Below are 23289 nucleotides of genomic sequence, written 5' to 3'. Positions count from 1 at the left end.
AACAGACACAGATACATTTAGATTTAAAAGAGCATCATGTCTGCAACTTTCAAATATTTCAGAGAAAAATACACGTAATATATACACATAAGTGAATGAGTGAGAGAGAAAGAAGGAATGAATGATAAAGCAGTATGGTACAACGTTAATATTTGGGGATTCTGACTGAAGGTTATAAAGAAACTCTTTGTACTATTTTTGTACCTTTGTATGTTTAAAATTATTTCAATAAAAAGTTAAAATTAAAACAATGTTTCTACCAACTTATGTATAAATGAATTTTAAATGCACATTTTGAGTTTGTCACTTCTTTCTACTGCCACTCTTCACAATGATCATTAACATGTAAACTCAGTTACAAAGCAAACAGAGTAAAAATTAAATGACAAGGCAGACCAGAAAAGGCTTTATAAGAGAGTGGAGGAAGTTTGAAATGTGGTGAATGAGAAAGAGAACCAACCAGACAAAAAAAAAGGACCGGAAGACAGCATGACATAAGTACCATAGAATGGTCACTCCTATCCCAATGTATACATTTACACTCAAGAATAATTGTGTTCTCTCTGATATATCTGTGAGACTATCTCTGTGATACTGCTCTCTACGACTCAGAATTTCTAAGGATAAGGAAGATGATGTGCTCACTCTTACGAAGGATGTTAAACCTTGCTCTTTTTATGCTGGTCAACACAGCTGCTTCTGAAGCCTTAACTTTCCAAGCCTTCAGACATTACAGTACTTAAGAAGTCCTAATCCATGATAGAAAATATCATCAAAAACTAATAAAAAACCATTCACCAAATACACAAAGAACAACAATCATGAAACCAGTTGGTAACTTTTAAAAAAAGAATTGCCAAATAGAAGATTTAAAAAAACACTTAAATTCTTACCAGGCCATTGAGCAGGAGAAGAATTTGGTGTTGCATGTTCTTCAATGCTTTCTGTCCTTAGTCTTCGACGATCACTTAAAAGAAGTCCTTGATATGCCATTCCTGTAAACTGGTTTCCCTCTGTTTGACTGCTAAAACAAATATAAAGTTGTTATTTATCATCTTAACAGAGGTAATAAGCAATTGTACTTTATACATATTTATTTTAGATGATTATAACAAAAACAAAATTCTTAAAACTCAATTCACTGTCCTAGTAAGATTTTAGAAAGTTCTTGAAATTAGATACAAATGTGTATTGATAGTTTTTTTAAAACAAAATACCAAACTATCAAATTTTACTATGTTGGGCAGATGACATTTAGTCTTTTAAAATCTTTTCCAGAAGCCGCTTAATACTTTAGATCTTTTCTGTGTTTATCTATTTTATTTTTTTAAAAAAGTCTGAGGTAAGGAGACTATTGTTCTAATGTACTAGAATTATTAGAAAGTTTCCAGGTACTATTTTGTTGCATTTCTTAGCTCTGCAAAATTGTGCAAACTTAATCCTGAATTAAACTATAAACTAAAATCTGGAGACTCATAATTTAGAAATACCTAATCCTAAAGCCAAAATGTGTCTAAATATTTACTTCTCTCATTTTTGTGGAGTTGAAGAAAATACAAAAGCAAAAGTAAAGCTGACACCCTTGAGAGCTAATCATAGCTTAAGAACTAGAAAACACACATTTAAAAAAATTTATTTGAATTCTCACTTGGCGCCACTTTAACCAGGGATTAATAACTAACAAGTTGTCTTTGAACATAAAGATACCCACAGTCATTTTACAAAAACCCTCTTTTTTTCCTTAGTTACATTTCTAAGTCTTAGGAATACTTAGACATGGCCTTATTAGGCTAAAATCAGAGTACAGGCCATTTTGAGAGAGTAATTCTTTATGCAATATCAAATCTTCCCACAAAAGGTTGCTGAAAAAAAAATCTAGACATATGTTTAATACAAATTTAATGTGATTCTATGTTACAAACTTTTCATGTATTAATATAATTCATTTAAATCTGGGTCATCTTTCTAAGTGATTCAATTTCTTACTACTTACACTGTCCAAGTCATTAAAATGCAAAGTACACACTGATGAAGGCAATTTTACATTTTAAAAAATTCAAACCATTACTTCTAATTGATATCACTTCCAAAGACTTTTATGCTTTACGCATATGAGTAAGTAAAACTGATTTTAATAATTCGATGTTAGGAATGTACTTTTTCATTTTTCAAAAGTATTTCCTCTTTCAACTGAAAACCAGTTAAACAAATAGAAGTTAATCCAATGCTAAAAGACATAGTTTCAAAAAGGAAAAAAATTTAGAAAACTTCATTTTATAAATTATTTTGGATAATGAAAACTTTTCTTGACAACAAAAAAAATGGTGATGTTGCTAATTTCCATTTATCATTTGTCATTTTCTATATGTCTGTTGTTACCAGGTGACAGCTAAACTAAACAAATAATTATTTGTTTTTTTCATTCTTTCTTTCTATGTTTCTTATTAAAGAAACATGGCAGTCATATTTGAGGATTTTTCAGTCCCTATGAAACAGAACTTCAATATAACTTTGGAACAGTTTAATATTTTTGCTGTATCAATACTATTTGGGTGTTTTTTTTGTTTTTTTTTTTTTACCTGTAGCTATGACTGTCGCATAATGCTTGGTAAATTGATGCAGAAAGTGAAGCTGCTAGTGAATGAAGTGTGTGCACCTAAAACCAAAACAGCCAAAATTACATTTTGTACTAACATTTCTACACAACAGTAATATCTTAAAAATTAGAAAATACCCAGGAAACTAGCAATATCATAAGACTAGATCCTTTTATGACACTACCAACTACTTTAAAACTTCTAAAATAACACTCATCCAACTTTATATGCATGCCCACAACAAAGCTAATTGATTCAGACACATCTTTATCAAATATTTATTCACTGTAAGCCTGCCATTTACCAGGCTTCCTAAGCAAAGCACTAATGTTCATGTTTTTGGGTCTGTCCTAGACTGCTAACAATTAGCTTAAATAGTAATATTTTAAAAAAAAAAAAATCAAAAAACCAAAAACAAAGTACAGTTTTCAGAGCTTTTATTTAAACTTGCCTTATGAAATTCCCCTCCATGAAAATAAAAAATTGATCTCATCAATGAGAATGAATTAAATGTTTAGAAAACATATCAATCACCGTGTAAAATGGTTGATTTTCCAGAAAGCAAATAATTTACTTACTGCTTATGAGTAGTGCATAACCTTAACATTTTATTTAGAAAGTTTAAAAATTGTCAACATACTATAAAAACCACATCCTAACATGCTATACTGAATCAACATCTTCATACTCATAAAATTTTAAAATTTGAAGGGACCTTAGAAATAGTTTCATACTCTGAAAGCCTTATCCAAATTTCTAGGAATTGGAAATGTTTACTTAGAATTTATATGCATTTTGCCTTTTCTGTGTGTCCGATTCACCTAACAAATAATTTAAATAATCTCTGCTAAAATAATGTATGCTGTAGATTAGAAGTCTCTAACAGGTTGATGTGAAAAATATATCTTGGGTCCTTCAGAAGAATGTACTACCAGAGATCAAACAGGCCTTTCAAACAAAAGAAATAAGAACAAAGTCTGAGACCTGAAATGACATCGGCCACTGGAACTGGAAAAAGCACAGCACAAATACACTTAGGCTAGCACAGTGGAAGTCTGATCAACCCTCCAGATCCTGCCAAGCTCCGTAGGGTTTCTTGGAATCTATCCATTTTTAAGTTTTCAAAACAGTGAATAGGTTAATTTTAAGTAATAATTCTGCCAAAACTCTGACAGCCCCTAACTCCTGTACAGCCTCCAACACAATCATCAGGGACACAGTTACAAGGATACTTTCTCTGGGACTCTTTCCGATCAATCATGGCTCTCTCGAAAATACCCTTAGAACCCGTATTTTCAAAATATCTTGCCATGTAAGCAAATCATCATAAATATTTCTAACTTAGTGGTTCATTTAAAGAAAATGGAGGATCTAAAGGAATATTCAGTGTCTAGGAAATTAATTTTATTACCAAAAGATGATTTCCCTCTCTTAAAGGAAGACAATAACTTTCCAGAAGTAAGAATACTTACTTTTAAATTACATTCATTGGATAAATAGTCTTTAACTAATCAGGACTGAATAGGTAGCACTTCAAAATAGGTCCTCTAAGTTCAATTTGGAAAACAAGTATAACATATTTACTTTCTCGATGTGTGCAATATCAAATGATAAAATTTACATTACCTTCAGATCTCCAATACTGGGATGAGGCGGTGTTTTCATCTGAGCAATAGTATAAAGTATATCATGGATGTGATTATTTAAGTACAATACAGGATTAGCTATGACTGTTTTTGTTGATGCAATACTTGCTGAAAGCAGAGGTAGGGTGGTAGGTAATGGCAGTGGAGACTGAAGCTGCTTCACTGTAGTTTCCTGTGGGTGACAGTTATTTTTTTCAAAATAGTTAAAATGAAGGAGAAAAATAACAATAGTTATCTGATAAAAATATTGGCAATGAATATTTAAATATAAATAGTATATTCATGTACTTATTCCCCCAGTCTACAAAAATTTATTGAGGACCCAATATGTACCAGGTATTATGTATGCTAGGTGTAGAAGATAAAGATGAGCATGACTCAAGCTTTTAAGCCTACTTCTGATTCCCAAAACTTGAGACTAAAAAGATCTATGTAGATTATAAATATCTGCCTCCTATAGAGAAGTTGAACACATTTAGATTAACTAGAAAAAAAAAAGGTTTATAGCTACAACTGGCAGAACTATTGAAATTATTAAAATAACCAAGATTGAAAACAAAAGTGAAGTTCATACCTGCTGGGATTCTTGTAGCAAAAACTTGAGCTCCATCCTTACTGAGGCCAGACCACCACCTTGGGCCCCATGAAGGCTGCAGTAACTAAGAAACACTCTCAGCAGATCTTGGTTTTTCTGCAGCCATAACTTTCGTCTTTCGGCATGCTCTCGTTTAGCCTGCAGTCTTCGTCTTTCTATTTGGTGGCGCTCATATGAATCAATATCTGGTTTGTCTACCATTTCTTCCTGATCCAGAAGATCACTTTCTACTTTAGAATATGTTCTACTGGCATATTCTTTAATAATTGTTTCATGATTACATATCTCATGCAATGCAGCAATTTCCTTTTCAAGCCAGTTATAGAGCTGAAATCTGAGTTTTCCTCCATCTACTTCATAACCTGTAGCCAATGTCCTTAGTTCAGTCATAAGGATCTTTAAACAAGCTCTGAATTTTAGTTGTTCAGCAATCACATCAACTTCAGCATCACCTTCAAGACAATCCTCTTCCTGAGGAGTCAATAACATATTAGGGTCTGAGGCTTTCTGATCTTCTTGTCTTTCTTTCCCCCTGACATCTGTACTTTTCATTACCAAGCCAACTGTATCTTCGTCCTCTTCTTCTAAGGCACTGTCATGATCTTCGCCCCAATCAAGATTAAGAGGTTCTTCTTCAACTTTTACTACTGGCTGACTCCAATCAAACTGTGATGAAGTTACATTTGACCAATCAATATCAGAACTTCTACTGTCATCACTCAGAGTTTTTGATTGTGAAGGTATATCACCCACCTTTTTAGAAATAAAGTCAGACTGTTCTTTTTTTGCAGGTAAGGCAGATATTTTGGTAACTTTTGGAATTTTAGAGAGTACCTCCAAGGCTAACACAGGGCATCCAACTTTAAAATGAGCATTTGCAGTGGTAAAAAATAATTTTCTTTCTATGAGGTTAATTTTATCAACCAAGTTTTTCTCAGTTTTGAGACCTACGGTTGCCAAAGTTCCTTCAGGGGAGGCAAGGTTTCTTCGAATAAGCAAAGGATGAGTTCGAAGGTAGTTGTAGAAACTAAACACCACTGGGTTACAAGATTTGATGATAACTACAGAAATCAAACAGATACAATCCAAGGTACTATGTTAATTTGTACTTATAAAAGAATAAACTATGGTACATCATCAATAAAACTACACAGATGAAATTAAAAAAAAATTTTCCTATGTTCTGCTATGGAGTGATGTCCAAGATATATTAAGTAAAAGAATGTATATTGTAAACTACCCTTTATCTGAGAAAGTGGAGAAGCGATGTGCATGCACTTATATATTTTTTACATGGAAAGAAAATACACATGAAAGATTCTTTAATTGGTTCCCTAAAAAGGGAGGGAAGAACAGTGTAGAGAGATCAGGAAAGAAGCTAGATTTCTCTGAAAAATACCTTGGTTTTATATACTTTTATTTCAAAACCATATTATATTTTACATTATTTTGAAAGAAAATAATTTTTTTAAAAATCACACAAAAGCAAAATTAAAGAAATGAATCTGTATATCAAATTGGTAACATCATACAGAGAGGAACTGTAAGGTGACTTTAAAACAAGTAATTTAACTGTATATCCTTAGTGGGACATATCATAAAAGCAAAAATAGCTGCAAAAAAGAAAAAAGTTTTAACTGTCCTCAGTATTGTTATTATGAAAAGTGTTTGCATCATTATTCTGAAACTATTATATGCACATAATACAGTAAATAATTGTTAATGCCTTGAGAATCCAAGCTTTTCAACATAAGACACGAATTTTAAATTTAAGAAGAACCTTACGATCTACATTTCAATTTGAAATTTCAGTGTGAACTCATGAATTCTCAGAGAAAAACAACTACCTAGCTCCAATTATCAAAATAACCTAGAAATGATGACCAAATCAATAGCAATGAGAATCCCTGGGCTGTGGTCTCTCTACTATTCCATACTAAAAGGAATCTATTCTTTGGAGGAAAGGCCATTTCCAGATCTGGGGCAGGAAATATATCAAATGAGCTTGATACATCTTGCCAAACCAGAAGGCAAAGAAACTACCAAGGAATAATGTCAAAAGGATTCAAGAAATTGAAGAGAGGCTCCCACTGGTTAAAGATGATAATCTGAGCATTTGTAATAACAATCTGCAACGATTTAAAACACAGATCTATCTAAATCTGTGAGCTCAAAATAACCTTTAAAAAATAAAATCTAATTGGTAACCTTTGTAGGATGTTAAAGAATTAAGCTATTATTTTGAAAACTAATAAACAGAATGAATCAGTCATTTATGTTTCCTTTATTATACATACTACTGGACTTCAGCATAATCAAACAGTTGCTAAGGGACGCTGTACTCTAGAGAAGTATTCCAGCTCATAGCAAAATAAAGAGTCTAGGCATAGATACATAATACGTACATATGCAAAATACTTAAATACATAAATAAATACATAAATATGTAAAATGCAAAAAGAATCTAACTGTTCTGAATCTTACTTTTTTCACTTAATACTAAAGCACATATTAACACATCAATTCACTTCGCCATTTAATGGCACTGTTTCTACACTATGGCTATAATTTATTCTATTAATGAATACTTTGGCTGCTCTGTTTTTTAAATTATTGCTAACAATGCTGATAAATACCCTCCAGAAGCTTTAAAAAATCTAAATTATTTGGGATGACTAGGAGTTAGGAAAGTTTAGCTCATAAAAATAAAGCTTTTCCAGGCCCATGCACTAAACCAATATATGTAACAGCCAAAATTTCTTCTTAAAAATAAATTTTAAAAAAATTGGCTATGTAATTAAATGGAAAGAGCTTTGTAATGTAGCGAACATTCTGTATGCTTCAGTTTAACAGATATGATATTAGAATGCCAGAGTAATCCTATCTTACATACCTCAATATATCTGAGAGTAAAAATATGTGTTAAGTCTTTTTCGCTATAACAAAATGCTAGATTCAATTACAAATAATAAGTGACTAATCCTCCAGCCACACAAGAAATTTTGATAATTTCTCAAAGTTGAAGAGTAAATCTGGTAATGATTGCGTTTTTTTGTTTGTTTTTGATCTAAGTGAACATTAGCTCAGAAACTTTTCCTTTAAAAAAAGGGTGAAACTTACAAAATGTCCTACCTTGAAAATCGTCCTCCTCCTTCGGTGTTTGTTCCAATAACGTGTCCAAGGCTCGGGTATAATCTTTCATTACCCAATAGGCAAGACTACGCAGAAAGGGATCAGGATGTAATCTTTTGCAATCAAATCCTGATCCATCCTTTTGGCAACCCAAAACCTTCTGATTTAGGATAGATATATAAGTGGATGACGTCTCAAATTCAGATTCATATAAACGGGCAATAATCATGGCTAGCTGAATATCCTCCATTTTTTCAAGACATACCTGTAAATTTTAATATCAAATACTTATTTAATAATTATTTAGAGATACAAAATATTCCACCAATATCATGAAATTATCTACCATTTATACTCTCATAGAGGAAAGAGGGGGTCCAGAGGTTGAAGTATATGTAGTTAAATGATTGCCTGATAGATTAAGGAACAGCAAGAAGAATATGAAACCAGAACTTAGTACCTTCCAGTCTAGAAAAATCATTTATAAAATAAGCATAAAACAAAGTATATCAACATCAGACTTAGGTCAATTTAAATTAGTGACATTCATTTTTAAATTTAATGCCACTTATGACATCTGAACTTATTTATATCAGTTCCTCTTAATTTCCAATTTAAAAGAGCCTTCTATTTATTTAGCAAATAACACATGAAATGAAACCACATATTATTTTTACTCTCTATGAGTTTATATTCTAATATAACTTATCTTGAGAATCTGTGGTCATTCAGGCAATCTGCATATTTTTAAGTCAATCAACATGTCTCTTCTTTGCCTGAGTATCTTCTAGCCTAAGCTTCCCATTTCAAAATTATAAACATGTTATTTTTAAAAAATCATATACTCAAGATAATTTTGAAAATATGACTAATGCTAAATGTAAAGTACTTTCACTTTGTTGGATAATTTCTATTTCTTCTTTCATGTATTATTTCCAATTCTATTTTCCCTTCACCCATTTGGAATGTTCATAATGCTAGTAAGTATCCTAAGAGAAAGATATCATAAATAAACAGAAACATTTATAATTACTCCCTTAACCAGCTAACAGGATTATATACCAAAAAATGCTAAGTTTTTCCTCTTCACATTCATTTTCCAATATGTAGGACAACTACCTTACAAAACAATACAAACTGCAATTTCAGTTCCATATCTATGAATCCCATTTAGAAGAAAAAGAACCAAAAAAGAACTTTCTACACCAGATAAGAAGGTTGTGACTTACATATAATTTAAATAGTTCAGAATCACAAGATGGTTCAGAAGATAGTCATAAACCATTTTTTGCCATTTTTCATACATTTATACTTGAAATGCATATATTTACCTTGACATAAAATACCCCCTATCCAAAATTTTTCATTTGTTTCTCACTTAAATTTACTTATAATTTCATTTATCACAGTGCCCATATTTAAGTTCAGTAACTTCTGTAGTTATTCTCTGTCCTTACAAACATACGACAAAAAACTATAATCTCCTCTATACACTTTTCAGGCTTTCAATCTCTTATAATTATAGCATAGCATATTTTCTTATTTTTACCTCTATGGCATCTTTCAATGAACCAGCTAACAAGAAAAAAGCAGCAGATTGTTCAAAGCGTTGTTTTCCAAGTAAAGAGAAAGCATTTTTCAAAGCAGCTTTACGCCATCTATCTTCATTAAAGTTGTGGCTGAAAAACGTCGTCATTTTTTCATCATGCTGTGACCTGGGAACCAGAGCACAAACACCAGTGGTTAAACCAAATTTTAAATATTTTGTAATCCTTTATAGAACTAGTAAAAATGGAAGGAAAAAAAAATCCTCAAACATCCATCTAAAAAAAGAACACTAACTTCAGTGCTAGGTATTTATTATCAACCTTCTCTTCCCTTCTTCTAACAAGGAAAGTTCAAATTACCCTATGTATACAGAAACAGAAAGCAAGAGCATTTTTCAATTTCCAAAGTGCTTTTATCAACTTTTTTTTTTTAACAACACCCCACTCTTTAGGTAAGATGAAACAATATTGTGCCCATTTTTTTAAAGGAACCAAGGCACAAAGAAGTAAGCTGACTTGATCAAGCGCATATATCTACTCTTAAAAGTATTAGGATTCTGATTCACAGCACAATTTTCATTCACTAAATCATGTTGAGTATTGAGGCAATTTACCTAAACAGACCCCACACTACTGCTTTCTTCTTCATTGCAAGGTAGAATAGTGCAGCATCCAAGGCATCACTGTTCCTCTGAAAAGAAGCTTTGGCAACCTAAATGGTAAATAAAATATTATATTAAATTAACCATTTGATTAAAAAAAAAATCACAACCAATTAAACAACAATTAATGCTTTCTGCTACTTCCACAGAAACTATGGTGATGGGAAAAGTTAGCTCTATTCCGCAGTCTCCAGTATCTTCTAATACATGCTCCCAGAGATAACTATTTACATGCCAGTAATAATAAAAATAAGCACCTTTCATTTATCTTATGAATCACCACAATCCAGGAGGTATTACTATACTCATTTTACAAATGAGGTGACTGAGACACAGAGAGGTTAAGTGAATTGCTTAAGGTCACAGAGTAAGGGGTAGAGATCAGAACCCATAGGTAACAATAAAGAAGGTAGAATATTCAACAGATGTGACCTTTTTCTTAAAAATTAAACATATTACAATTCTTAATGTTTTATAAAAGTTAATATGCTAACTTCTATGGTATATGTGATTCTACAATTGAAAGCTCCCAGCTAATACTGAAAGAAACATTTGTGAATGAATATTAATTATATACACACATTTATAAAATTACAGACAAAAATACATTAAAAAATGTTCTTCCTTAACAACATATTTTTCTGGTACTTTTCGATCAAATTTTGACAATTCTGAAGGACTGACTCATTCTTCCTGACGTAATTAAAATACAGAATGTTGAAGCTGTTATTTTGAAGGGCTTACAAATTTTAGCTCTTAGAAAATTTCATGAGAAAAAGCCTTAATGAGCACAAAATTTTTCTCGTATTGTAACTGATAACCTCCCTTGAGTCATATAACCGAAGTTGCTGAACTTATATGGAACCAATCAATTCAATATAACTTTTAAATTAAGCCAATAACATTATTCTATATAATTACTGTTTTGAACACAATACTAAATAGATCATATCTTATTTCTCAAAAATACTGAGATAATCTGTGCAAATCATGAAGCTGAGAGGCATAATAATAAAAAATGATGGATGTTTTATTAGCTCACATTGACTGATGGTGAAGCAGGAAGCTACTAAAGTATGGGCAGGATACCTAAAATCATTTCACAAAAATGCTTTACTCTCAATACTCTTTCATTTCTCTTCTCCCTTTTTAGAACGTTTTCTCTGCCTTCAATCACATAACATAGTATTCCAATGTTTAATAATTTTTAGGAAAATTTTTATTCATCTTCAGCTAAGGATTTATAATACATCAAGGCAAAAATTTGCATATTCTTTTGATTTAATTTTGAGATAAATTAGTTGTGGAAATAAATCACATGTATATAACAAAAATATTCAATGATAATGACACAACACATGATTGACAAGAAATTTAGAAGACCTTTGTAGGCAACACCTGAAACATTTCAAACAAAAGATGTCCTCTTTTTTCCACTTGGCTTGGGACATAAAAAGTTTACTGTAGATACTGTTATTTATATACTATAACAATTAACTTACCCTATACGCCAAAAACTAGATTTCTTAATTGGTGTCAGAAAAATTCCCTCTGACATTTGTACCTATTTTGAGAAGAGAAATGCTGATATCTTATCAGCTGCCGTACATGTAGCATGAAAATGACATTTTTATACTTTTACTTCAAACTGTGATCTGAGAACCATGAACACCAGAATCACAGGACACTAATTAAGATAAGATGCCACAGCCCTGCCACCCCCAATCTACCAAATGAAAATCTCTGGGAGCAGGACTGGAGGATATGCATTTTAAATGTTTGCCAGGTGATTCTTCTGACACTAAAATTTGAGAACTACTATTGTAGAGAAATAAATTCCTCTTGAGAGAAATACATTCATACTTTACAAATGTAGTATCATTAATTGTACTTTGAGAATTTCAATGGACTTCTAAAAGTAAATGATGAATGAGAATTCCACTTTCCTAAGCGTGACAGAGTAGAAAAGGCACAGACAAAATCTAACACTTAGAAATGACAGGAGTTTGAGCTGGTTACCTAGCCTCTCTGAGTCTTAGTTATATCAGGTAGAAAAGAGAGATGGAGCTAATGAGATGAAATAATTTATCAAAAGCAACTAGAAACAAACCTGGTACACAGTAGGTGCTCAATAATGGTGGGTTTCTGCAACACTGAAATAACTTTCAGTTTCCTCTAACACATTTTTAAACAATTTTTTTCTAAAGAGAATCTACCAGATAACTGATTCTAAAAACCTGTCTTAAAAAATTTGTAGTATGTTTCATTTGTTGCCATACATGTCTTTCAAATGTACATAAATCAAAATTTTTTATTGAATGGTATTTCAATAAAAAGGAAGTTTGCTGTTTATCAACCTAGCCATGCAGAGAATCCTTTGTATAAAAAGAATGATTTTTCTATGTAATGTACATAACTGAAAGGAACTTAAGCTTATTTTCTAAATTTAGATTTTTGTATTTTCTTACAATAGAACACACCTCAACTGAGAGCAGAAAATACTGCTATTCCGTAAATATGTAAACTCAGTATATACAGCAAAAAACAACTGATATACTGCATGGACATTTTATAAAGGTCAAGTTTTGAAACCTCCAAAAAATTTTATTTAAGAAATTCTCAAGATCTGAAGATATACAAACTAATTTCCCACTACTGGTTTTCTGGAAGATAATATCTTTTATCCTTTAAGAAAAACTTTTTTTTAACTTCAAAATCCAATGAAGTAAAGTTACCTTCTCAATGCATCTTCGGAGAGTGTTAATATTCCTGACCCACCAACCTATTCCCATAGCTCTTAACTCAGACCACTGAGGGTCCCCTCTCTGAATTGCAGGAATCATATTAATCAGTTCTTCCTCAGCCTCAGAATGAAAAGCCCAGGCAAAATGGCAAGTAGACACACCTAAGTTAGAAATACAAATAATAACCTTCAGAACTATGTCAAAAAGAACAAAACAATTTCTCACATAGTCATGTGCTCATTCACTTTGGAAAGAATTTTCAAGCAGAAAAAAAGGAGTCTTTCATCATTCGAGATTTTATAATATAAACTTCTAAATACAAGATCTAAATACACAAAACCAAAATCTCTTCCTTTTTCCCAAACATTTGCTTTTTCTTCCCTGCAAAAATAGAGCCACTAAAACTGTCTCATTGGAAAGAAAGATATTTGAATACTGAGCCATTCATATGTACACACACCAAACTTATCAACAGTAAAAGCCTTGGTCAAGTCAAAGTATCTTGGCCCATGTGTTTAGGTGTTGTTTCACAGATTACCTTGCCTGAGGACCATGTCCTCTAGTACTGAACACTGAAAACTGCTCTGTTCATCCCTCTGGTCAAAGAGCTAAACCTAAATATCACTTCGAAGCAAGCTCTAAACTTCATGAGTGTTCCAGAGAATAACCGTCCAGAGGCATATTCCTCTGCCTTTAGTGCCATGGCTGAAAGTAGTTTAAAGCCGCCTAATATTGATGGGATATGGCAAACTCTTCTTTGCCCAGGTAGAAGACAGGGATTTAGGCTGTATTTAGAGGCAACAAAATGGGTTTAGTGACACTATGAGACTGAGAAGTTATTAATAGTTTAGCTACTGATAACACTTTACTCCACTTAGAGCAGGTAAAGAGGAAAGATGAAGAAAGTAGACCACATAGAGTGGTGACAGATAGGGAGAATGCTGGGAAGAACCCTGAGAAGCTTAGGGAAGAAGCCATATTCATTAAAGTAGCTATCAATGTGAACTCATTTTGTCAACAAAGAAATGTCTAGGGTCAATGACAGTCACATTATAACACGGTCTTTTCAATGCTATAAGGCCATTAATATTACTACATATATTTTTCATTAACAACTACTATACACTACATTTCACATGTAGTTTAAAGCTTTTCTAATAATTACTGCTTCAAAATAATTCCTTTAGAAAGCATAAAAGGAAAAAACTATTATGACCATTTTGAATAATAATCTTTAGTCTTTTAAATTGCCCACTGCTGACATTTACATACAACTATATTTGAAATCATAACACAAAATCAATGCAACAAGCCTTGACTGCCACTATAAATTTAGGGGGGGAAATAGACAAAATTTAATGACATCAATTTGTAGTTTTTCAGAACTTTAAAGGCAGATTCATTTTTCTCACTATTTAAATCTTTGATTTGAGATAATTACTACATGAAAAAACTGACACTTTGCTTTAGAAACTGCTATTCTAAAGCAATGCAAAATGCATACTTTTGCTGATATAAAATTTATAAAAGAATAATATACACCATATTACATTCCATACCCTTGAAGGAAACTTGATTAAATTTTTGGTATGATTAAGAGGAAATAAAAATACAGGCATGTCAAGGGAATTAAGGTCAGAAAGCAAGATTAAGAGCAGTGAATGTATTTGGAAACCTAATTATTGGAAGTGAAAAAGGTATTATAAAGAAAAAGAACAGGGGCACCAAAAGGCACTTCTTTTTTATTTGCCTACCAATGGCAGGCTGCCCTTTGCAGTTTATCTCTCTTCTTAGATTTTTTATCTATATATTGGCCACTTAACTTTTTCCCTGAAAACTGTTCCCAGGACCATCACCTAAACACCAGTCACTTCTCATCTCCAGTGTTTTAACTGTATTAAAGAGAAAATGGAATTTGACAAAGCTTTAGAAATGTAAGATGTTTTAAATACCCCAGGCAATCTACACAATTGTCATTAAGTGATTCAGTGCCATCTGACTACCATTTAAGACTAAAATTTAAAAGAACATCAGGATACCATTTTTTAAACCCATCCAAGAGGCATAATTGTTTAAAATGATATCAAGTGCTGGCAATGGGTTGAGTTTTGGCATTGCATCAAACATTGCTTCTAGAAATGTAAATTAGAGTAGTCTGTCAGACTGTGGCAATACTTATCAAGAGTTAAGAATTATCAGCCTTTTGATTCAGTAATTTCACCACTAGAAAACACGAGGAAATAATCAGATATATACATGTTTATATGCAACATTATAGGGTCATTCATTACAGTGGTAATTCAAACAGAAAAAAACAGCAAAATTTGTTTCAAAAATAACTGAATAGTGAATATCAGACTACTGTATAAAATCACATTTTCAGAAAACATTTATTGAGGGTAAAGGGTGCTATGGGTAATAACAACGAACTGTAAAGCCTGGTATTCTAAGTCCTGCAACACTAATGCATACTAGATAGGACTATGTCCACAATGCTGAGCTCAGATTCTAATTCCAATTCCATTAATAAATAATCCTATTTATTAAAGTGACTTTAAGCAGGTCACTTAAAACTCCAGTTTCAATTTTTTAATCTACAAGTAAGAAGGTCTATATAAATCCTTATGTCTCAAGGCAGCATGTGTGGCAGTATGTTTGAAGTATACAAATCTACTGGATTATTATATGGCAGATAGTCTTGAAACATCAGCTTTTTCTGTGAGTAAATAACTTAGACCATAATGCTTATATTAAAATAAACATGAATAATAACATGTAGGGCAAATTTTACATAAATTTTTTTGAAAAGTCATCAGACGTCAAAGAAATTCAGGGCCACGTTGTTGGGCTACAACGTCAGGCATACCAGGTTTACTGTGAGTCTACAACTTATTGAGTAAAGTCTGAGAAACTGAGATAGATGAGCAAAAGTCACAGAACAGAGCTGAAAGATACACAGAAAAATGTTAAGTGGGTATCATGTGAGAGGAAGACCTTAAGTCTAATGACAGATGTATATATAATGAGTTACCTAATGTTTACACAAAAATACAAATAGATCAAGCACTTCTATACTGAATAAAGGTGTACAAAGGTTTAAACAAGGAGTTATATACCTTGATGAAGCAGCTGTACTCGGTATAAAGGAGGCAGTGATGTCAAAAGGCATGTGTGTAAGCGCATAGCTAATAAGTATCTCAAACCACACTCATCTAATGTGTCTCTTCCTGTAATGTAAACAGAAAATGTGATTAAGGAAAAGGGAATGCAACAGGTCACAAACCAGCCAAAAGTTAGAAAATAAACAATAAATTTAGTAATGATAATTTATATAAAATATATTTTTTAGTGTATTCTTTCATGAACACTTTAATATCTTTATAAAGAACATCTCTACGAAAAAACATATCTAAAACGCAAATGAAAAGTGACTAGGGAAATATAATTACCTATTAATACAGGTAACAACAGTATTTCTAGCTACTCATAATAAATGAGAATTTTTTATTGAAAGCCAATAAAAAATATATTAACTACAGTAAATTAAGTACAATTTAAAAAATATTCTCTCTGTAAATTCAGATAAGATTTAAAGACAGGAATTATACAACTAAAGTGAAATCATTTATTATATAACTAAATAGGTAATACTTTGTAGGCTGGTTAGTTCAACTAAAATATAGTACTATCAAAGATTTGACGTCTGATTCGCTAGGCTAGTGTTACAAAGTTAAGGTTGAACCATAACCTTGATTCCAAAAATTTACTTTCAGTCAAAAGTTGAACAAAGCTATGAAAGTGTGGTAAGTTTAATCAAACCTATAGCTACTACTGGATAAAAACAATGCAAAAGTATTGCTTTAAGTTGTCAAAGTTCAAGTTTCAACTCTACTTCCCATTAGCTATATTCATTCATCCATCCATCCACTTATTTACTCAACAAATTAAGCATCTACTACATACGAAGCACTGTTTAGGTACTAGAGATTTGGCTGTGAATAAAGCAAAGTGCCTATTCTCGGGGGGCTTACATTTTAGGAAACAAACAATAAATAAACAAGTAACTAATGTGTCTAATAGAAATTAATGTTATGGTGAGTAATAAAGCAGGATTGAGAGTAAGGGAATGCTGGAGTTAGAGGGTTCTATTTTTTTTTTCTTTTTAAAGAGGGTTCTATTTCATATAGTGTGGCCAGGGAAGAACTTTCCAGTGAGATGATACTTCAGCAGAAACCTGAGGAGGTAAGGGAATGAGACATGCATAATATATCTAGAAAAAGAGCATTCCACGCAGAGAGAATATGTGCAAAGACCCTGAGACAGGAATGTGTTAGTGTGTTGGAGGCCAATGTAGTAGAGAGGAAATGAGCACAGATCACCTAGAGCCTTGTAGACCACTGTAAGGATTCAGCTTTCATTCTAAAGCAAGATAGGCATCCACTAGTGTGTGCTGAGCAGAGGAGAGATGTAATATGATTTTGTTTTAAAATAATCACTATGTGGTTCCTATGTGAAAAACAGACTGAAGTAACAAGAATGAAGCATTAGGAGACTGTCAATAATTAGGCAGTAGGTGTCAGTGACCAGAGTGGTAACAAGAGAGGTGATGAAAATGAATGGATTCTAGATATAGCAGAACTGACAGGATTTGCTAGTGGACTGGATTATGGGGTGTGAGAGAAAACTGTGGAGAATGCCTCTAAGTTGTCTCACCTGAACAAATGGAAGAATTCAGTTATTTAGAATCCATTTACTAAGATGTGCAACTTATTTAATTTCTGAGCTTTCTCACTTGTGAAATGGAGACATTCATTCCTGCCTTATCTACCTACTGAAAGTCCACTATGACCAGGATGAGCCATTTTTATATTGCCTAGCCAATGATATAGTTTTGTATCAGAAACTTTAAACAATTTTTCATGAATTGTGGCATGACTACTTTCTTAATGTCTCAGAGTGAAAACTCTAATATATATTAAATATGCATCAAAGACTTAACGCTATCCTGGAGAGACTCTTGCTCTATTGCACACAACCTCATAATGATTAGGATTTTTTAAATTAACATGGTTAGAAAATAGGCCATAGACAAAACCCTCTAAGGTCTCTAGTTATTTTAATCTACAGAGGAGAAAACTTTGGGGATATATTATAAGGGTATAAACCTCAATGAACAGATATATTCCAGGTGGCTTTAAGGAAGTCTTTTTTCCTTAAATTTAGAAATCTTGTGAAATAGTTTTGAGTACAGACTTGAAGGCAATGATTTATGCATATAAAACCCCCGTTCTGCCACTTACTACCTGTGTGATCTCTGATAAGTCACTTAATCTAAGGATCAGTGTCTTCATCTATAAAATTAAATATAATAGCTACCTACTAGAAGGCTGTTGTGATAATTAAATATGATAAAGCATATAAAAAGCCTAGCACATAGCAATTTTTCACTCCTCCACAATATTTACTGAGTGATCAATCATTTTCAGTTTCCTTTGCTAATGCTATCATTTGCAATCAGCACCACTATCTTCAACTACTTGCATAAAAGACAATGGAATCAGTTTCAAGAGGCAGCCAAAATCTTCCAGTTGCAGAATGAATTAAGCAAGATACACATTATATTAAAATATGTGAAAATCTCCTTATGAAGAGACTTTATGGAGAAAATCAATTAATTATAAAAATTATTTATACCTAGAAATGGTAAGATGAACAAGTTGAGCCCATGAGGTGCCTATAAGCCTCATGTTTCAATAGTAAAATTAAAAAATGGGCCTTATTATAACTGAAAGTAAATAAACCATAGAACTCAATCTGATTGAAAAAAAAAACAAAAAACTATATACCCTAAATCATACAAAAGTTTCGGTGTAAAAACTTATGTAGGAAAGCACACAGATACCGCAAATCCATGAAGTCATATGTGTAAAATCACGGCCCACCCCAATTGTCTTTTTTTCCCCACAACTAATCATATTATGTAATAGTAATCATCTATCAGAGAGGTCTTTTCCTTGCAAGGTTTAAAGAAAGACTGCAATTAAATATGCAAGTCATTACTTAGATAATACAAATAGTTCTATTAATGATAACTTCATAAATTTTTAGTGAGAATATTTACCTGAGTAACTCTTATCTCTGTTTTCATCAAGCTCAGTACTGGTGGTAGCCACTGTATCGGCCAAAGCTACGAGGAACATCTGCTCCAAACGAGTAAGGCCTGGTAGACTCGAGTGCATAAGATGACTTGAAAGTACCCTAGCATGTTCTTGGCCAAAGTAAGCTGGTCCATACTGGGAAAGATTTATTACTTTTGATTTGTTTTCTCTCTTCTCTGGCTCTAAATCAATATCATCCGTTGTTATATCCTGTACTTGGAACAGCTCTGAATATTGATCCTCTGATTGACTTTTTGTATGATCTTCATAGCTCTGAGGTATTTTTGTACTTTCTTCTGAAATTCTGTAGGTTGTATCTTGATCTGCAGCAAGTAATGCATATAATGGTAGTGGAGGGATAGAATCTATCTCAGTATAATCTCGAGTACCATCTTTTCCTATGGTGACTGTATCCTTTGCTGTACTGCCACTTACACTGATGGTTCGAGAAAGATGTCGCTTAGTTCCTTCTCCAGCATCAGCATCTCTAACTATTGCAACTTCACCTGCAATACATTTTACTAAGTGAGAGAGAATAGCTTTAGCCCGGCGAACTTTCCCTAAATCCATCAATTCTAACAGCTGAGTTGGATGATATTGTGGGAGAGTAGGAGAAAGTACATGTGCAGCCTCAAATAAGCCACCATCTTGAACTACAGTTGGTGAACAAAAAACATCATCAGCAACAGCTGTTCCTTCAACAATACTTTTTCTTGACAACATATTAGATTTAAAAGCAGAATGATCTTGTATTGCAGTCTCTTCTGCATCAGGACTATCAGCTTCAGTGTCTCCAAATTTGACACCATGCTTCCACTGTGCATATACATGCATTTCACAATCCATTCCTACCACCAAGATCCCATCTCTTACCCAAGAGAGAGAAACAGGCAGTGAAGGTGTACCATCAACAGAAGACACTAAGTCTATAGATCTAAGAAGAACCCATCTTGACCTAACTCCTTGTTTGATACTACCACCCAGTGGTAAAGTAATGACAGCTACTCCATCCTTACTGTTGATTTGTTCAGTCACAATTCCTGAAAGCCGCCCATACATGAAGATATTAGCACCGACCCCCACTGTGAGAATGTGGGAGCCATCTTCTTTTGATACCCAGTCCAAATGTACTAAATGCTTGATATTTGGAATAATACATCTATCCTTGCTCAAAACAGCATCTGCTTTGCTGTACACAAACAGATTACTGTCAACACTGACTCTTGAATCAAGCACACTACCAACTTTGACCAAGTCGTCAAGATGAATTGTTTGTTCTAAAACCCATTCTGACCCTCCCGTAGATTCACATTCAAATATGCAAACATGCATGGAAAATTCTTTGGAAACAAAACCATTGTGTTGGATAGGTTGTTTGTAAGCCACTGCAAGGCGACCTGTGTATGAACAACTAACAGCAACTGGTCTTCCCACAATGCTCACTGTACTGCTATTATCTTCTCCTTCATCATTCATCAAGGGCCATCTCCTCCAGTGATAGGTTTCCTTCTCATCACTTTTACACTGCAGGTCAGTTTCCATATTACATTTCCAGAAGCGTACTTTATTGTCAGAACAAGCTGTAACCACTAAATAAGGTGCAAGGCACACTGGATAAATTGAAGAGGAACTCAGATGGCCTTAAAAAAGAAAAAGCAGATATTCATAGTAATAGAACCACCAAATAATATGCTAATAATCAAATTCTAAAACATGATAAATCCAAAGCTACTATGAGCGTCTTCAGAATAACTCTCCAGTTCCCTCCTTAACCACGTCCTACACTAAATATCCATTGGTCAAGTATCTATAGAAGTCTTGAACAGCCCATTGGTGAAATTAAAATATGCAATCATAATCACGTAATTTATTTTTAGGTAATGCTATTGTTATAGTATTCCTATTTGTAGGAAATCATAGTGCAGGCAAGAAACCTCACATTAAAATATTTACACTATGTTCTGTCAATCTGATTATATTTATAAGAAATTATTTCTTCTAAAGACATGTTTATAAACATATGTATCATTACTAGAAAGTCTTTATTTTGATGTCGACATAGCACATATTTCAGAAGAGTTCATCCATTTTATCCACTGAAGACTGCTCTAAGCTACAACTGCCTGCTATTAAAGTTACCTTACCTGCTGAAGGTGTTGCTCTTACTACTTCGACTCCTTCTGGGAGGTCAAGAGGTTGGCTATACACCAGTTTAGAACTCAAAATAAGTTTACTTGCAGTCTGAAGATTGGCAATTGATGAAGAATGTGGCATTGGGCTCACACTGGGAGAGGTTTCTGGAAAAGAGTCTACAATTTTCTGTCCAGGGACTGAAAGTCGACTCTCTGATGAAACACTTTCTGAAGCTTTAGCTTTAAAAATAAATTATAAAATTACAAAACATATTACTATCATCACTATATACATGAAATAGAATACATTTTATTATCATTTAAGAAATATGGTTTCTTAAAAGTACTCTTCAGACTTTGCTCAGTTACCATGATTTTTTTTTTTTTTTTTACTCTTTTACTCTTTTTTAGCATCTCCATCACAGGGACATTTTCAGGGAAGAATCACAACATGTAAGAACTAGAAAAAATCTTAAGTTATTTAGTCCAATGTTCTCAACTTTTAAAACACTTCAAAAGCCTGAGGAGTTTGTTAACATAAAGATTCCTGGGCTGAACCACAGAGAAAGTGATTCAGTTGTTTTGAGATGGATCCCAGAAATCTGCATTAATAAGCAGCCCGGATGTTGCTGAAACAAATGAGTCATGAATTGAACTTTGAGAAATAACTAGGTACTGCCTCACTTAATAGATGGAATTTAAACTTTGAGAACTTAATGGTTTTCCTAAGGTCACATAATTAGCCGTGAGAAAGAAGACACTAAAATACCAGCCTCTTAACTACTATGTGCTGAAATAAGATAATGATTTCAAGAATATATACAAAAAATAAAAGTTCTAAAGAAATTTAAGATAGTGTTAGGTGGTTGGCTTAGTAAGACATATTACCTTGATCTTCTTCCGAAGAGTTTCCAGCTTACACATTAGAGTGTAAATCTCTAAGCAGATTCAGTTACCTGTGTTTCTGTTACATGTGAGGGATACTTTGCACTACATTTATTTATTTGTGTGTCTGTAGTCCCCATTAGACTATTAATTCATCAAGGACAAGGATGATATTTTATTGCTTTGTACACCTCAAGAAACACTAGAATACCAAGAGATAATCCCATTTTGCTTCTGGTGGATGTTAAATATGTCGATGTATTTTATAATAGCAGACCTCACTCAATAAGAAATATGAAAACATTTTTCATGAAGTGGAATGACTACAAACTTGAATCAGTGGTCAGAAGACAGAGTACTACTCCTGGCTCTATCACTAACTAGATGTTTCCATAAGCAAGACACTTCACCATCTCTGGTTATTTTCTTATCTGCAAAATAAGGCTGAATTACAACATTTCTCTTCCTGTAAACCGGCAATTTTCTAATATGTATCTCACGCTAAGAAGAAAATTAGAGCAGGAAAAAAGAAAAGGCTTTAGAGCCAGAGACCTGATTTTGAAACCTGGTTCTGTGACAAGCTAGATGCGGGACTTGGTCAAGTTACTTAATATTATTCCATTAGTAAAGTGAGGATAATATCTATCTCACATATATAAAATATCTATCTCAGTGCCTGGCACCCAGAAGTTACCCAACATGCTCCTTCTCCATCTAAGTTTAAGCCTATCATTACATCCTCTGCCAGGATTTTCAACACACTGATAAATTCAAGTATTAGCTATGAATGGCAATATGTACTATGTTAAATTTGCTGTGAATGTCAGACCCAAAAGATAGGTGTTTTCTTCATAGTTGAAGAGAACATATCCTTTGTTTGACTCTACTGTAATCTTACTGTTTATGATCATATACTTGCTGTCACAAACAGGGTAACAAACAACTCTACACTAGCTCTGGCTTTAGGGAACAGCAGTGGGACACTTCCTTCAAAGCAGTGGGGACAGAGAGTATCACATGATTCCTGTCCTACCACAAGGATCTATTAATTTCTTTGAAAACATTCCTGGTTCTGTGCCCAACTCTAGAAAATACTATATTTTCTGGTGGGTTAAAAAGTCTCTTCCTGACGGGCTGGTTTTAGATCCCTCTATTCTTGGATTTCTGTGAAACAACATGTAACTCCAAGAA

General features: G+C 33.0%; 1 protein-coding gene across 1 annotated transcript in view; it reads right to left on the bottom strand.

Moving 5' to 3' along the window:
* DMXL2 (Dmx like 2) overlaps positions 1 to 23289 on the bottom strand; it is a 109179-nt gene that overhangs the window by 19354 nt on the left and 66536 nt on the right. Inside the window, 11 exon segments of the mRNA XM_025038842.1 lie at positions 894 to 1024; positions 2580 to 2656; positions 4224 to 4415; positions 4818 to 5899; positions 7971 to 8235; positions 9520 to 9685; positions 10132 to 10229; positions 12915 to 13084; positions 16040 to 16150; positions 19045 to 20721; positions 21226 to 21453. Coding sequence (XP_024894610.1) covers positions 894 to 1024; positions 2580 to 2656; positions 4224 to 4415; positions 4818 to 5899; positions 7971 to 8235; positions 9520 to 9685; positions 10132 to 10229; positions 12915 to 13084; positions 16040 to 16150; positions 19045 to 20721; positions 21226 to 21453 — 4197 coding nt within the window.

This window comes from Pteropus alecto, unplaced genomic scaffold (assembly GCF_000325575.1).
Source record: "Pteropus alecto unplaced genomic scaffold, ASM32557v1 scaffold86, whole genome shotgun sequence".
NCBI classification, from domain to species: domain Eukaryota; kingdom Metazoa; phylum Chordata; class Mammalia; order Chiroptera; family Pteropodidae; genus Pteropus; species Pteropus alecto.
Note: the sequence above shows the minus strand (reverse complement) of the source record. Positions and strands in the feature narration are given on the sequence as shown.